Source organism: Pristis pectinata, chromosome 26, assembly GCF_009764475.1.
Source record: "Pristis pectinata isolate sPriPec2 chromosome 26, sPriPec2.1.pri, whole genome shotgun sequence".
NCBI lineage: Eukaryota > Metazoa > Chordata > Chondrichthyes > Rhinopristiformes > Pristidae > Pristis > Pristis pectinata.
This window is the reverse complement of record NC_067430.1, coordinates 4,336,157-4,351,385: the sequence shown is the minus strand read 5'-3', so window position 1 is coordinate 4,351,385 and position 15,229 is coordinate 4,336,157. Positions and strand designations below refer to the sequence as shown.

The 15,229-nt window shown below is 39.5% G+C and overlaps 1 protein-coding gene across 1 annotated transcript in view; it reads left to right on the top strand.

Annotated features, from left to right (window-relative positions):
• The window catches only part of exosc10 (exosome component 10), a 45,788-nt gene that overhangs the window by 14,555 nt on the left and 16,004 nt on the right, over positions 1-15,229 (top strand). Inside the window, exons 11-18 of the mRNA XM_052039549.1 lie at positions 2,395-2,551; positions 6,144-6,292; positions 6,729-6,779; positions 10,540-10,651; positions 11,377-11,427; positions 11,696-11,771; positions 14,160-14,254; positions 15,098-15,193. Coding sequence (XP_051895509.1) covers positions 2,395-2,551; positions 6,144-6,292; positions 6,729-6,779; positions 10,540-10,651; positions 11,377-11,427; positions 11,696-11,771; positions 14,160-14,254; positions 15,098-15,193 — 787 coding nt within the window. The remainder of the gene's footprint in view (positions 1-2,394; positions 2,552-6,143; positions 6,293-6,728; positions 6,780-10,539; positions 10,652-11,376; positions 11,428-11,695; positions 11,772-14,159; positions 14,255-15,097; positions 15,194-15,229) is intronic.

The window sequence follows — 15,229 nt, the reverse complement described above, 5'->3', positions numbered from 1 at the left end:
ATAGGATAGTAAAGAAGGCATACGGCATGCTTGCTTTTATTAGTCGAGGAATTGAGTTCAGGCGTTCAGAGGTTATGTTGCAGCTTTATAAAACTCTGGTTAGGCCACATCTGGAGTATCGCATTCAATTCTGGTTGCCCCATTATAGGAAAGATGTGGACGCTTTGGAGAAGGTGCAGAAGAGGTTTACCAAGATGCTGCCGGATTAGAGAGCATGTGTTATAAGGAGAGGTTGGACAAACTTGGGTTGTTTTCTCTGGAGCTGTGGAGGCTGAGGGGAGACCTGATAAAGGTTTATAAGATTATGAGAGGCATAGATAGAGTAGACAGCCGGTATCTTTTTCCCAGGGTCGAAATGTTTAATACCAGAGGGCATGCATTAAAGGTGAGAGGGGTAAATTCAAAGGAGATGTGTGGGGCAAGTTTTTTTTTACCAGCAAGTAGTGGGTGCCTGGAATGCGCTGCCAGGGGTGGTGGTGGAGGTAAATATGATAGAGGCATTCAAGAGACTTTTAGGCTCACGAATGTGCAGGAAATGGAAGGATATGGACATCATGCAGGCAGAAGGGATTAGCTGAATTGGGCATTTGATAACTATTTTATTCAGTTTGGCAGAACATTGTGAGCTGGAGGGCCTGTTCCTGTGCTGTACTGTTCTATGGTTTGGTCAGTTGGTTGAAAAGCACTGTGAAGTGTTGCGTTTGTGGAGGTGCAGTAAAGCGAGGAAATGCACAGTAAAAGAGTGGTGTGAAAGAACGAATGAACTTCGCAGGCTACGTCCACAGATCCTTAAAAGTAGCAAATCAGCTTAATGAGGTTATTGACAAGGCGTATACGGTGCTTTGCCTTTAATTTCTGTGCCTCAGCTAATAACGTTAGTTAGACCACAGCATATAGTCGTAGTCAATCCTTTATAGGACAGATATGATTCACTGGAGACGTTGCATAGATTTTTGTGGTTGTTGCCAGGACTGGAAAATCATAGCCATGAGGAAAGATTGGATAAGGTTATTTCCTTTGGAACAGAGGAGGCTGAGGGTAAACTTAATTGAAGTTGATAGAATTGTGGTGCTTAGGTACAATAAATAGCAAGGACCTATTTCTCTTCACAAAAGGGTCGAAAACCAAGAGGCATGTTTGGGTGAAAGATTAGAGGGGAGTTGAGGAATTGAGAATTCATCCCAGAGGGCAGTAGGGCCTGAAAGAGTGATAGAGACAGAAGCCCGTGTCATATTTAAAAAAATAATTGGATGTGATGTGTTCTTGAAGAGCCTTGACCTGCTGGAAATGTAATTAGGTTGGAATAGCTCTTTTTTTCTTTCAATCAACTCGGGTTCAATGCTGCCTCTTCAGTTTAAAGTATTCTATGATTCAATGACTTCAGAACTGTAAAATGAATAGGACAAGTACAAGAGAGAATGCAGATTTTGGGGAATGATCTTGAAAGATACGTGTGTACAAAAAGACTCCTAATTGAGCAAAATTAATTCAACTTCTCAATCATGTGTCTTGGTCAGAGTTCTGAAACTGATTGCTTTTCTTATTATCACACCCATCCCTTTGTAGTTCAGTATAACCAATGCAACATTTAGCTTCCAGGATTAATGCTTTTATTTTTCTTTTTTTTCCCAACCACCACTATCCCTCACTTCCCCCAAAGCCTTTCCTAATTTTTTTTTGAGGAGGGACTGGATTCCTTCAGTGCAACTCAGTGGATTAGTGTTTGCATCTTGGCAGTGAGCATTGCCACGTTATTTGATGATTGGCAGCATTACAACTGTTCATTGTTGTCCACATCTGCTGTCTATAATTTCCAGGAAGAGCTCCAGCAGATTCTCACTTTTACTGCTCTAAAGGTGGTGAATTTTAGTGGCCCTACTTCTGAATGTCCCTGCAGCAATTCATCAAACACTTTGAAGTTTCTCGAACAATTCTAGGGTTCTTTCAGATTTTCACCACTGCTTTGTCCACTAATGTGAATAACTGTTAACATTTTCTTCAAAGAATTTCTACTTCTGATATTATTGATGTAGTTTGCCGTCAATTTGGATTATAGATGCCGGTGCATTTCATGTGCCTTTGTAGACTACCTGATGCCTTTGTATGGTCTTCAAGCAGAAATTGCCACAAGTGGGGATTTGTGCTACTTATTTCACTGTTCCTTTCTCGCTGCCAAGCAAATCCACCTATCTGGTCCAAGAGGATGTCAGCTATACTCCTTTATTTGCTTCATTGCTTTCTTTGGTAAATTTTGAAAATTCTGCACAAAGTAGCAATTGAACCAAGGACCCTTATGATCTGAGTGGCTCAGCAGTACACCACAGAGCCCAAACACCCAGAGCGGTGCTTAGAATCTTATTTCTGTTTTACAGCTTTGTACTTTTCCATTTACAGACCACTGCCTGATGAGATGTTGCGTTATGCACAAGAAGACACTCATTACTTGCTGTACATTTACGACAAGATGAAGAATCAATTATGGGAACAAGGGAATGAACGCGCGAATCTCATTCAGCTGGTATGGCAGAAGAGTAAAGATATTTGTCTCAAGGTAGGTTCCAACCTGTAATAACAGATTTTATAACTCTTTAAAGAAAAGACGCACCAAATGAAGATTATCTGAAGTAACAAAACAAAATATCGCTTTGATTAAATGGCTGGAGGATGAGTCTGAAAACTAATTTATTGTACCCTGGATATTCCAGTAGTTAGGGTTTATGTGAGTCTTTCTTTGGGTGAAATTTATACAAACAAAACAAATAGGCAGCTATGTACAGTGGCATGCAAAAGTTTGGGCACCCCTGGTCAAAATTTCTGTTAACTGTGAATAGCTGAGTGAGTAAAAGATGACCTGATTTCCAAATGGCATAAAGTTAAAGATGACACATTTCTTTAATATTTTAAGCAAGATTACTTTTTTATCTGCATCTTTTATAGTTTCAAAATAACAAAAAAGGAAAAGGGCCCGATGCAAAAGTTTGACGGATTTTCGCCCATTCTTCCTTGCAAAAGGCTTCTAGTTCTGTGAAATTCTTGGACCATCTTGCATGTACTGCTCTTTTGAGGTCTATCCACAGATTTTCAATGATATTTAGGTCAGGGGACTGTGAGGGCCATGACAAAACCTTCAGCTTGTGCCTCTTGAGGTAGTCCATTGTGGATTTTGAGGTGTGTTTGGGATAGTTATCCTGTTGTAGAAGCCATCCTCTTTTCATCAACTTTTTTACTCCAAACTTTCCTGCGTCCTCACCACAAAATTCAGCATCAGAAGTTTGCAAAGGAACATCTAAACTAGCCTGATGCATTTTGGAAACAAGTCCTGTGGACTGATGAAGTTAAAATAGAACTTTTTGGCCGCAATGAGCAAAGATATGTTTGGAGAATAAAGGGTGCAGAATTTCATGAAAAGAACACCTCTCCAACTGTTAAGCACAGGGGTGGATCGACCATGCTTTGGGCTTGTGTTGCAGCCAGTGGCATGGGGGACGTTTCACTGGTAGAGGGAAGAATGAATTCAATTAAATACCAGCAAATTCTGGAAGCAAACATCACACCATCTGTAAAAAAGCAATTCATGTAAGACGGCCCAAGAACTAGAGGCCTTTTGCAAGGAAAAATGGGCAAAAATCCCTCAAACAAGAATTGAAAGACTCTGAGCTGGCTATAGAAAGCATTTACAAGCTGTGATACTTGCCAAAGGGGGTGTTACTAAGTACTGACCATGTAGGGTGCCCAAACTTTTGCTTTGGGCCCTTTTCCTTTTTTGTTATTTTGAAACTGTAAAAGATGCAAATAAAAAAGTAATCTTGCTTAAAATATTAAAGAAATGTGTCATCTTTAACTTTATGCGTTTTGGAAATCAGGTCATCTTTTACTCGCTCAGCTATTCACAGTAACAGAAATTTTGACCAGGGGTGCCCAAACTTTTGCATGCCACTGTATATCTGAAAATTCATTTTTAGCTGGCTAGCAGGAAGTAGAGTTGGTGTGAATGGATTTTTTTTCTGGTTGACAAGATTTAGCAATTGATATGCCATTGTAATCGGTACTAGGCCCTTAACAAAGTCAAAGTCAAGTTTATTGTCATGTGCACAAGTACATGTGTGCACAGGTGCAATGAAAAATTACTTGCAGCAGCATCAGAGGCGCATACTATCGCACTTCACAAAAATATAAGCAGCATTCACAATTCACAAGCAGCATACACGAAAACATAAACATAAACAATTTTTACAGAAAAGAACACAATTAGAACAAAAGAATAAACTCCATTTTAGTGCAAGGTGATCAAGTGGTCATAGTGTTGCTAAACTGTAGTGATTAGGGTTGTGCTGGTCGGTTCAAGAACCAAATGGTTGAAGGGAAGCAGCTGTTCTTGAACCTGGCGGTGTGGGACTTCAGGCTTCTGTACCTCCTGCCGATGGTAGCTGCAAGAAGGTGGCATAGTCTGGATGGTGGGGACCTTTGATGATGGATGTTGCCTTCTTGGGACAGCACCTCCTGTAGATCTAACAATGGTGGGGAGGGATATGCCTGTGATGTATTGTGCCAAGTCCACTACTCTCAGCAGCTTCTTGCGTTCCTGTGCATTCAAATTGCCGTACCAGACCATAATGCAACCAGTTCGGATACTTTCAACAGTACATCACATCTTTTTACAATTTAATCAAATGATTTCAAAGAATGCACTGAAGGTATTGCTTGTTAAATTTGTTGATGACACAAAAATAGGTAGGCCAGTAAATTATGAAGAGGACGTAACAAAAAAAGAAATAGATAGGTTAAGTGAGGGCAAAGATTTGCCAATGGAGAATAATGTGGCAAAAATGTGAAGTTCTGTGTTTTGAACTGACAGGAAAGATTTCCAAAACAGCATATTATCTAAATGGTGTAAGATTGAAGAGCTCTGATGTGCAGAGGGTTCTGTGTGTTCTGGAACATGATTTGCAAAAGGCTGGAGTGCAGGTCCAGCAATTTACGAAGAAGGCCACCAATATTACTATTTATTTCTACAGGAATTGCATACAAGATAGATATTGCTTCAGTTCCATAGGACATTGGTGAGACCACATCTGGAGTACTACTTACAGCATTAGGCTCCTTATTTAAGAAAGGAAGATAACGTTTTTATAGCAGTAGGTTTACTTGACCTATAGCTGGATTGGAACAATCGCCTTACAAGGAAAAGTTGGACAGGCTAGCCTTGTATCCCTGAAGTTTAGATTGAAACATACAAGCTCCTGAAGGGATGTGACAGCGTGGCTATGGAGAGGAAGTTTCCTCTTGTGGACAAATATAGAACTAAAAGTTAAGTTTGAGAATAAAAGGTCATCCATTTTAGGCAGAGATTAAATGATTTTTTCTGAAGGTTTTGAGTCTGCCTCAAAGGGTGATGGGAGCCGAGTCTTTGAATATTTTTTGCGACGGAGGTAGAAAGATTCCTGATGAGCAAGGAGGTGAAAGTTATCCTGGACAGGATTATAGAGCTGAGTTTTCAGTCTGATCAAATCTGATTTTAATCAATTTTAATTGGCAGGGCGGGCTTGAGGGGCTGAGTGGTCTATTCCTGTCCCTAATTTGTTCTTTGTTTTGAATTCTATTCAAAATTAGGTAGAATTAAAAATATATACTAGTTGGTGTGGCCAGATTAACCTAAAATACTTTGTTACTTGATTCTCAATTATAATATAAAACATGAAAAACTTACTCAAATTAAAGGTGCTATTTAATAGAGTAAGTTTAATCATATTGCAGGTTGGAGAGGAGTTTGCCCTTTTCCAGCTTTCTCTGGTACGAATTTGCACCAATACATATTAGAGAACTTTGTACTATGTTAAGCTCTACTTATATTTATAGCTGAACCCAATGGCACTTTCATGTATAATTTTCCTGACTGCATTTCAATTAACAGCTTGTCAGTTGTGAATAGAATCAGTCCCATGTTTTGTTCATACATTTTTGGGCTATGAGCTGGGAAGTCCAATGTTTATTGCCTACTAAATTTACTAAACAATTTCAGAAAAGAGCATTGGTTGCTCTAGAGTCCCAGAGGGTCAAAAACTTGGATACAAGTATACCTTCTAATTGAGAATCAGCAATGAGTATATAAGTGAGTGATTTTTTTAATCTTTTGATTGATGAAGAAATACTGCAAGCCAATTTTTACTGAAGAATCCTACCTTGAGCTGCACAGGAAGCAGAAAAGGCATCTGAACATACAGCAGCTTACAGCATTAAGACTGCTCTATGCCTGGAGGGACAGGATTGCACGACTGGAGGACGAAAGCACAGGGTAAGCGCTCATTGCCCTTGGCATTCATGTGGAATCGCTATTGTTAGTATAAGTGTGGACCTTGTAAGCAGGGGCTTAACAACAGTTTGTTGTAGCTTTTGGATACTGTATTTGTACCAAAAAAAAATGCACATTTGTTGGAGATAGCTATTAAAATCATTAACTGTCCAATCTCTTCTGAACAAGAAGATTGCACATCTCTGTTCTGTGGATCTTTCTATTAGCTTTTGCATTTCTAAAATACTTCATGCATCGCATTTCCTTGGGCAACATTACCCTTTCTTGGTTATGGCAGTAGAAAATGTATTGGTCAGACTTGCTAACCTGCAAGTGAGATCAACCCTCAGAAAATAGTTAACGTAAATATCATCACTGAAGCTGGATCAGAATTTTTCTGTGTTGAAAGGTGACATGTTTTATTCTTTCTCCCCCACAGCTACGTCTTGCCCAACCACATGCTGATCAAAATAGCAGAGGAGCTACCAAAGTAAGTTGTACTCCCATTGTAATAATATGTCAGAGTGCAGTCAAAGATCTTGTCATGTATCCCCATTCTAGTCTGAGATCATCTTCCTGTTGGGCACAAGCTACAGTAGGTGGTGATGGCTAAGTAATTAATTTCTCTTGTTATCTGACCAAGCAAGGTACTTTTATAACGGATTGCCTATATTTTTGGCCCAACTGATCCCCAGTTTGCAGAATTTGTACAGTCAAGATGCAGGAAGTTTGGTTTGTCTTTCACAATCTCCCTAGCAGCAAATTCAGGAAGTTTACTTTAGAAAAACAGCCATTGCCCTGGATGTAGGCCTTCCATATTGTCGGCCATTGGCACTGTGACCGATGTCGCCCAGTGTAAGGATGACATCACGTACCTAGTAAATGTGCCGTTAAATTTGGACTTTAGGGAAGCTTATTTCAGATACAGAGAACTAATACTTTAAATAACCTAGAATATAGAAAGTGTAAGGGGTTAAAGGAGAGCAAAGGCAGATAACGTGTTTTGTAAATACATGAAGAATAAGACGATGACTAAGGACCAAAGGGGTAACCTATGTGTGAAGGTGGAAGGTGTTGATAGGATGCTTAATGAATGCTTTGGCCTTGTCCCCATCTTAAAGCTGCAGTGTTATGGTTAAGGAGGAATTGTGCAAAATATTGGGTGGAATAGCAGAATGACAAAGGAAATATTGTTTCACATCTTTGATAATGGATAAATTGCTAGCAGAGATGAAACATAACTTGTGTAAGGGAAGCAATTGCAGAGGCTTGTAGTGTAGTGGTTAGCGTAACGCTTTTACAGTGCCAGCGACCTGGGTTCAATTCCCGCCACTGCCTGTGAGGAGTTTGTACGCTCTCCCCATGTCTACGTGGGTTTCCTCCCACATTCCAAAGACGTACAGGTTAGGAGCTGTGGGCATGCTATGTTGGCGCCGGAAGAGTGGCGACACTTGCACGCTGCCCCCAGCACATTCTCGGTAACGCAAAAAGACGCATTTCACTGTGTGTTTCGATGTACATATCTAATCAATCATCCTTGGCTGCAGAATGGTTCTGGAAGATCAGAGTTCTGCTGATTTTGTACTATTGATCAATGAGGGAGGAAGAAATAACCTAAGTGATTGCCAGTTCGTTTAGCAACAATGGTGTGAAGTATTTTTGGAATTAACTCTAAGGAATGGTATGAACCGTCATTTAGAAAGACACAGATTAATCAGGGCCAAGAGCATAGATTTGTTAACAGAAGGTCATGCCTAGTTAACATGACTAGGGCAATGAATTTGATGCAGTCTGTGTGGATTACAGCAAGACCTTTGACCAGGTCCTGCTTGCAAACTGGTCTAAAAAGTAAATGTACATGTGATTGAAAGAACGGTGGCAAATTGGATCTTAAATTGTTTCTGTGAGAGAAAGCAGAGAGTAATGCATGATAGGTGTATTTGTGGCTGGAAGCTTGTTACCAGTGAGGTTTCATGGGGCTCTGTACTTGGTTCTTTTGCTTTTAGTTGTATTAATTAATGATTTCGACTTAGATGTAGACGAAGTTTGCATAGGGTACAAAAGTTGGCCATGTGTTGATAATCTTAAGGAAAGCTTTTGATGAGGATGAAGATGGTCTGGTCAGCAGGGCAGGAAAGTAACCATATCTCAGTAATCCCAGTTATATTTATCCCAAATTCAGTGGGAGGAGGAGCAAGCCAACATCAATGTTCTCTCCTGGGCCAACATCCCCAATGCTGAAGTCCTAATTACACTCAGTTGTCTCTGATGGGCAGGCTGTGTCTTCTGCATGCCCGATGCCAGACTCTCAAAACAGACCCTTTATTCCAAATCGGCGGACAAAGGGAAAGGTTCAAAGATGTGCTCAAAACCTCCTTGGGGAGAAATTGTAACATCTCTGCTGACTCCAGGGCATCTCTAACCCATGTCTGGCTGATGAGGAGAAGGAACGTTCAGCAGTCCATGCATTGGAGACACATAGAAGCCTAGAACATAGAACAGTACAGCACAATACAGGCCCTTTGGCCCACAATGTTGTGCCGACCTTTAAACCTCGCCAAAGACTATCTGATCCCTCCCTCCCACATATCCCTCTATTTTAAATTTCTCCATATGCTTATCTAGTAATCTCTTGAATCTGACCAATGTACCTGCCTCCACCACCACCCCAGGCAGCGCATTCCATGCCCCAACCACTCTCTGGCTAAAAAACATTCCTCTGATATCTCCCTTGAACTTCCCACCCATTACTTTAAAGCCATGCCCTCTTGTATTGAGCATTGGTGCCCTGGGAAAGAGGCTCTGGCTGTCCACTCTATCTATTCCTCTTAATATTTTGTACACCTCTATCATGTCTCCTCTCATCCTCCTTCTCTCCAAAGAGTAAAGCCCGAGCTCCCTTAGTCTCTCCTCATAATACATACTCTCTAAACCATGCAGCATCCTGGTAAATCTCCTCTGCACCCTTTCCAACACTTCCACATCCTTCCTCTAATGAGGTGACCAGAACTGGACACAGTGCTGTAAGTGTGGTCTGACCAGAGTTCTATAGAAGGAGCGTGCCACCTGAAAAACCAACTAGCCATCCATCAGGTACCACTTGCCCCCCCTGTAGAAGTGTGGGCAGTTTCCACCTGGGGTTCATGAGCCACTGCTGAACCCATGGAATTAAGTCATCCTGAGAGATTGCCTGAGAAGATATATTTGACTCCTCAAAACATGCTTCCATTTTTGTTTAATTTCAAATATTGTTTGCATTGGTGTACAGACAGTTCAGCTCATTTTTAATAGCACTTTAACAGATGATGCATTTCTTTGCTTACTAGTTCAAAGTGTTCGCCACCTCCCTATTTGACCTTTCTTGCCTGGCATTCACCCCATTCTGGTTTCGGTGGAATTGATCCAATCAATGTTCCTGCAGTTGTACTGGTGCCAGTGGCCCATGAGGAGAAACCTTTCCTGTTAATTTTCCTGCTCTCTCTGTACCTCTCCCAACTTGGTGTGGTTGGGCAGTAATCCAGGTTTTATTGCCCCCACATCCGGATTTACTTTGGCTAATTCTGTGGTCTCCATTCCATTCCTGTCATTTATATAAATTTGGAAAGACAACTGAATTCCACCCACCCTTTCAAATTTCTGTCCAACTATCTTCACGACATTCTTTGCACTGACATGTGAAAACCCTCGGGTGTCGCACTAATGGCTATATAAGGATACTATCTTACCCTTCTTAGATTTAAGGTGCTTTAAAAAAAAATTAAAGGCTAATTTCTTGTACTATCTCAGAACGAAAACTATTATGGGATCTCCTATTACTACCAGAATCCTGTTTGCCTTTTTGCTCCCTTGGCCAAACTCCTGAGCCTCAGCTTTTTTGTTCTGTTTTATAGCTGTCCTCGACATCTGTGTTTCCGAATACTTCTAACTCGGACTCCACTTCAATGACATTGGGTAGGAGTAAGAAAAAGGAAACGAGAATCCAGGAGAGTCTTGTGCCTTTCTATTGGGAAACAGTTGGCAATGTTGCTCTTTGCTGGAGACAATGCATTACATTTGTTCTATTGTCTGTATTCAGTGAACATTTTCTTACTGTATTTTCTCCAGGTAGTTTGACAGATCCTTCACATGTTTGGTTGGTGATGGGTGGATTGTAAAAGCAATTGTTTTACTTACTTTGGATCATTGTAATATGCTGACACAGCAGAATTCTTCCAACCTAGGGATAATACGACTTCCCTTTTTATCCCTAGAGAGCCTCAGGGAATCGTAGCTTGCTGCAACCCCACTCCTCCACTAGTTCGCCAGCAGATCAATGAACTGCATCTCCTGGCCCAACAGGCACGAGATATGCCTCTTCTTAAGGTAATAACCAGATTTTATGTCCTCCAAATGTAATAATTCATTTGCTTAAAGAACATATACTGAGCAAGTTACAAACTGGAAACTGGACCCTAAGTTATCAGTTGTCGTCGTGAGCTCTGAAATGGAATGGAGCAGTTACTAGCATTACTTTTATCAGCAAAGGTTGATTTCTACTGGATATTTTATTTGTGTGTATTGGAAAGTAATTTGCTTTCTGGTGCCCTGAATCTCCTGCTTGTACCAGTGCTTTTGAAGTGCTAGACTTCCAAATATTAGTAAATCCAGCTGCTCATTTCAAGTTGACAGCATAGAACATTATATAAATCTATGACGACAGAACTATGCCCGCATTATCTGAAATGACTGAAAGCAGTTAACTGTTGGTTTATTTTGAGTTTAGTAAATTGCTGATACTTTTGATTTTCATCAGCAATTTACTAAACTCAAAATAAACCAACAGTAAACTGCTTTCAGTCATTTCAGATAATGCGGGCATAGTTCTGTCGTCATAGATTTATATAATGTTCTATCAATAATTAAGCAGATTTTATTTTACTTCAGCCATTATCACTCAGTTTTCTTCTGTTGAAATTAATGTTCGTTAGTAGATGATATATCGTCAAATACAAGCTCCCCAAATGTAATGAAAATTCCTTTTAACTTGAGTCAATGTGCAATTGCAAAAAAAACAGAAATTGCTTCACTTCTAATGCTTTTTTCTCCAGACAGAATCAACCCCATTGCCACAGAAGACAGGTCCACTCGTAAAGGCAGATGTAAGTATTCAACGAGTTGACGAACACCCAATTACTACTTGAAGAGCAGTTCCGTGGTGAAACTGTCAAGTAATTAAAAAAAATTGTGTAAAATATCCTCCATATGTCTTCCAGTTGTCTAGAAAGGTGAAGTACTTTCTCTTTTATTGAGTAACCAGAATTTTTTGTGCATAATTCAGTGAGATGTTCTGGTTGGTAGATCAGTTGCCTGTAGCTGATGAAAATGGAGGTACTACCACATTAAGATCTTGCTCATCTTGTTTTAAAGAATGCTGAGAATCCGCTCTTTGGACCTCATGACAGTTCCCACCTCTCGGATGAAGTCCAAGTTATTCATGGCTCAGGTACGCTGAGGCTTGTGGATGTTTTTATATTTGTTCCTTTGTTGTTGGGTTTTTCGACTTCACTTGCAGAAAGATGATTTACCAGGATTGTAAGAAAAAACAAGACAAAACCACATCTGATCAAATGACGTTCATTTACAATATAGCCCAGCTTTATAAAATACATTCCCTCCTTCTGTATTGCCCACTGTTTTCCCCAGCTCGTTTCCCTTCATTTCTTCCCAGTTTTTTGATTTTGTGTTCCAGATTCTGTAGTAACTGTTTCATGGCAATCTGATTTCCAGCTCTGCCTCCCCCGCACAAGCACAACTGCAATCTATTCTGTGTATTGGGAAGCATGGAAAATGCAAACATATGTATGTTAAAATGCTTCCTTTTTTTTCCAAAGTTCTCTTACACTGAAGTATATAAAGTATTAACACAATGATAGCAATAAAATAATTCAGTTCATTGTTACTTCGAAAGGCCATCTTTTATTCTGCGGATTGATGCAATATCGGGAAGTGACTGGGTTATTAATTCATTTAACTTTGGCCACCTGACAAGTTGAACTGCAGAAAATCAGCTCCAGCCCTAGTGCATTTAAGACTGGGTTTACGGGAGCTGGGGGTCTTTATGAGCATAGATTTAAATTAATTGATAGAATGATTAAAAGGGAGATGAGGAAAAATATTTTCACCCAGACTGTGGGAGAGGTCTGGAACTCACTACGTGAAAGGGTGGTAAAGACAGAAATCCTCACTCAGATGTGCACTTGAATAGCCCTGACCTGTGGGGCTACAGATGTAGTGCTGAATGGCAGGATTAGGCTAGGCTGAATGGATCTTGTGATTCTTTGGTACGAATACCACGATGATAGCAATAAAATAATTCAGTTCATTGTTACTTCAAAAGGTCACCAAATGTCTGTTTTTAAAATCATGCAGTGATATTAGCATCTTCATGATGAGAACTGATGTTTTTTTTCCTGGAGAATTTATACCCTGGTTACCAATGCACTGCGTCCCAGAAAGGACCTGCTGTATTAAAAGAGCATAAAGGAAATAGGGTTGTGAATCAGGTTTCACTTCTCGGCTTTACAACTTATGCTGTGGTGAGATGATGTCATATCACTTTTAATGTGCTGAATTTTTAATACTCTCCACATTAAAGGGCTTGATTTACTCTGTGGTTAGGTATTTTAATAAGTTGTACATTTATCATGGTTTCTGCAGCGCTAAAGAGAATTTTGGTGAATTCAAGTGAATAGTTCATCCAATCTAGTCAGTTAATGCTTAATTTTATGTGTAAATATGAGTGGGTGCACAGTCAGAGGAATTCAAAACCCTGACTCTATTCTAAATCTTCTGGCTGTAATGTTAGTATCTCATTTCATCTTGCAGTTTACAGGATAGTCTTAATAACTTTCAGCTTCATGAAGCCAAAGAATATGCTCAAGTAGTTGTTAATAAATTATCATACAGCAGACAGCTGAAGTTCTTTTGCTAATTCAGCAAAATGTTTGAAATAGTACTTAATTATTTGTATTTATAGTTTTCTTTTACATAATAACACATTTTCCAACCAACTGTATTGGAGTACTCTTTACAGTTCGATAAATTACTTGTCAGAGTTGCCAAAAGTTACATGAATCTGAGAGCAGAAACTATTAAAATAAGTCATTTGAGCTTTATTTCATCTGCTTTAATAGATCTCGGAGTGGTTCCACTAAACTTTTGGAAAGTGATATTTTAAAAGGCACGTTTAGCATGAACGTAATTTTTTCCAGAGTGTAATTTTATGGTTGATGTACCCCAGCCAATTAGCCATTACGCCACTCAGTTGGATATAAAGAAATGGAAAATTTGGGGAATATGCACACTATACTGACTGAACTTGATCCAAGTTTATAAATTAATGTCTTCCTGTTTAAAGTTGAAAGTGAACAACTAGAATTTGGAATAACTGTTCAAAACTGTTGAGGTATCTCAAAAGTAGGCTGAAGGGCATCCACCTGCAAATTTTAGCCAAAGTTTGGAACCTTTATGTGACCCATTATTTAATTTATATTGCCCCACGCTGAAGTGGTTGGGGAGTTGTTTTACTCCCAGAAATCCATTGCCATTCTGACGCTCAAGATGGTGTGCAGCTGTGCCACTGCTTCCCGAGATTAATTATTCAAAAGAAGGAACAGCAAACCATCACACCCTCCAATGCATTCTCCCTGTACTTCAATGATGAGCATTACCCAAACTTCCAATGATGTGTACCTTAAAGGGCATTTTCATTCATTTTACAAAAAAAACGTTTAAAATATATCATGTTATCAAAAGGAATGTGGGATTTTTTTTCTCAATTTGCTTGATGTACGTTGTGTAAATCATCAATATACCCTCCACTCTTTTTCAGTACCACTGATGCAAACCAGTAAATTGTTTCCAGATCTGGAAGATAATGAGACCTTGTCACTCTGTACCACCAAACCAATCATCACAATATTTGATGTAGGTACTTTTATTATTTGTTACCAGTTACTAGTCCACACTGTGTAGTGATTTAAAGTATTTAATGCCAACTTCAGCAGGTTCCAGTAGTTGCAGAGTACTATGGGTCTGAGTTAAGCAGCTGATCAAGTAATGTTTTTTTTCCAAATCCCTTAAAATGCCCTCTTGTTCAACTGTATATTATTTGGATCCCCTCATTATTTTGGAAAATTGAATTTCAGAGCTGGTTCTTTATTGGTTTGCCCAAGCTTCACCGTTGCTTGTAGCTGCTGATTTATGCTGGGATAAATTTATATGAACGGTAAATATTACAATATCAATGACAAAAAACAGTCATTGTTCAGGAAGATAAAGTCCAAGAATTCTCCCTTTCCTGAGCACAGCAATAGGACACCTATAACTATAACCCAGCTGGAAGATGCCACTTGACATTCCTGCTGTATGTGCTTACTTCCATATGACATGATTTTTTTCCCCAACTGAGCCATGGTTGTGTTTCTAGGATATATTAAAATAACTTTTAACTTTTCTGCTTTCCTCAATCTGTCACCAAGTTGTCAAATTGCTTGGACTAAGTAGGGGATGATTTCTAATCAAGATAACTTTTCATGAAAATGTGCAGTCTGGCAGTACTACAACGTTGTACTTCACAACCTGTAAATGCGAGCGTTTGTTCCCCTTTAATTGAAATAAACATCAATGATCTCGGTTGGCTGGTTTAGAACAATGTTATGCATTAAAGCAATGGCACAGGTCTCAAAAAAAAACTTTGTTTTAAAGCAGCATGGCTTGGCTCCTTAAGATGTGTTGATGCAGATTAAGCAGTCATCTTTTTCACCACAGGATTGTGTTCCAAATAAAAAAGACTGTGAAACATGCACAGGGGCACAAAAGAAAGCAAAAGCCATTTTGGAATCATTTGAAAACCCTTTCAGAATGGTAAGTTGTACCACTTAATTTTGGTTATTAAAAAGG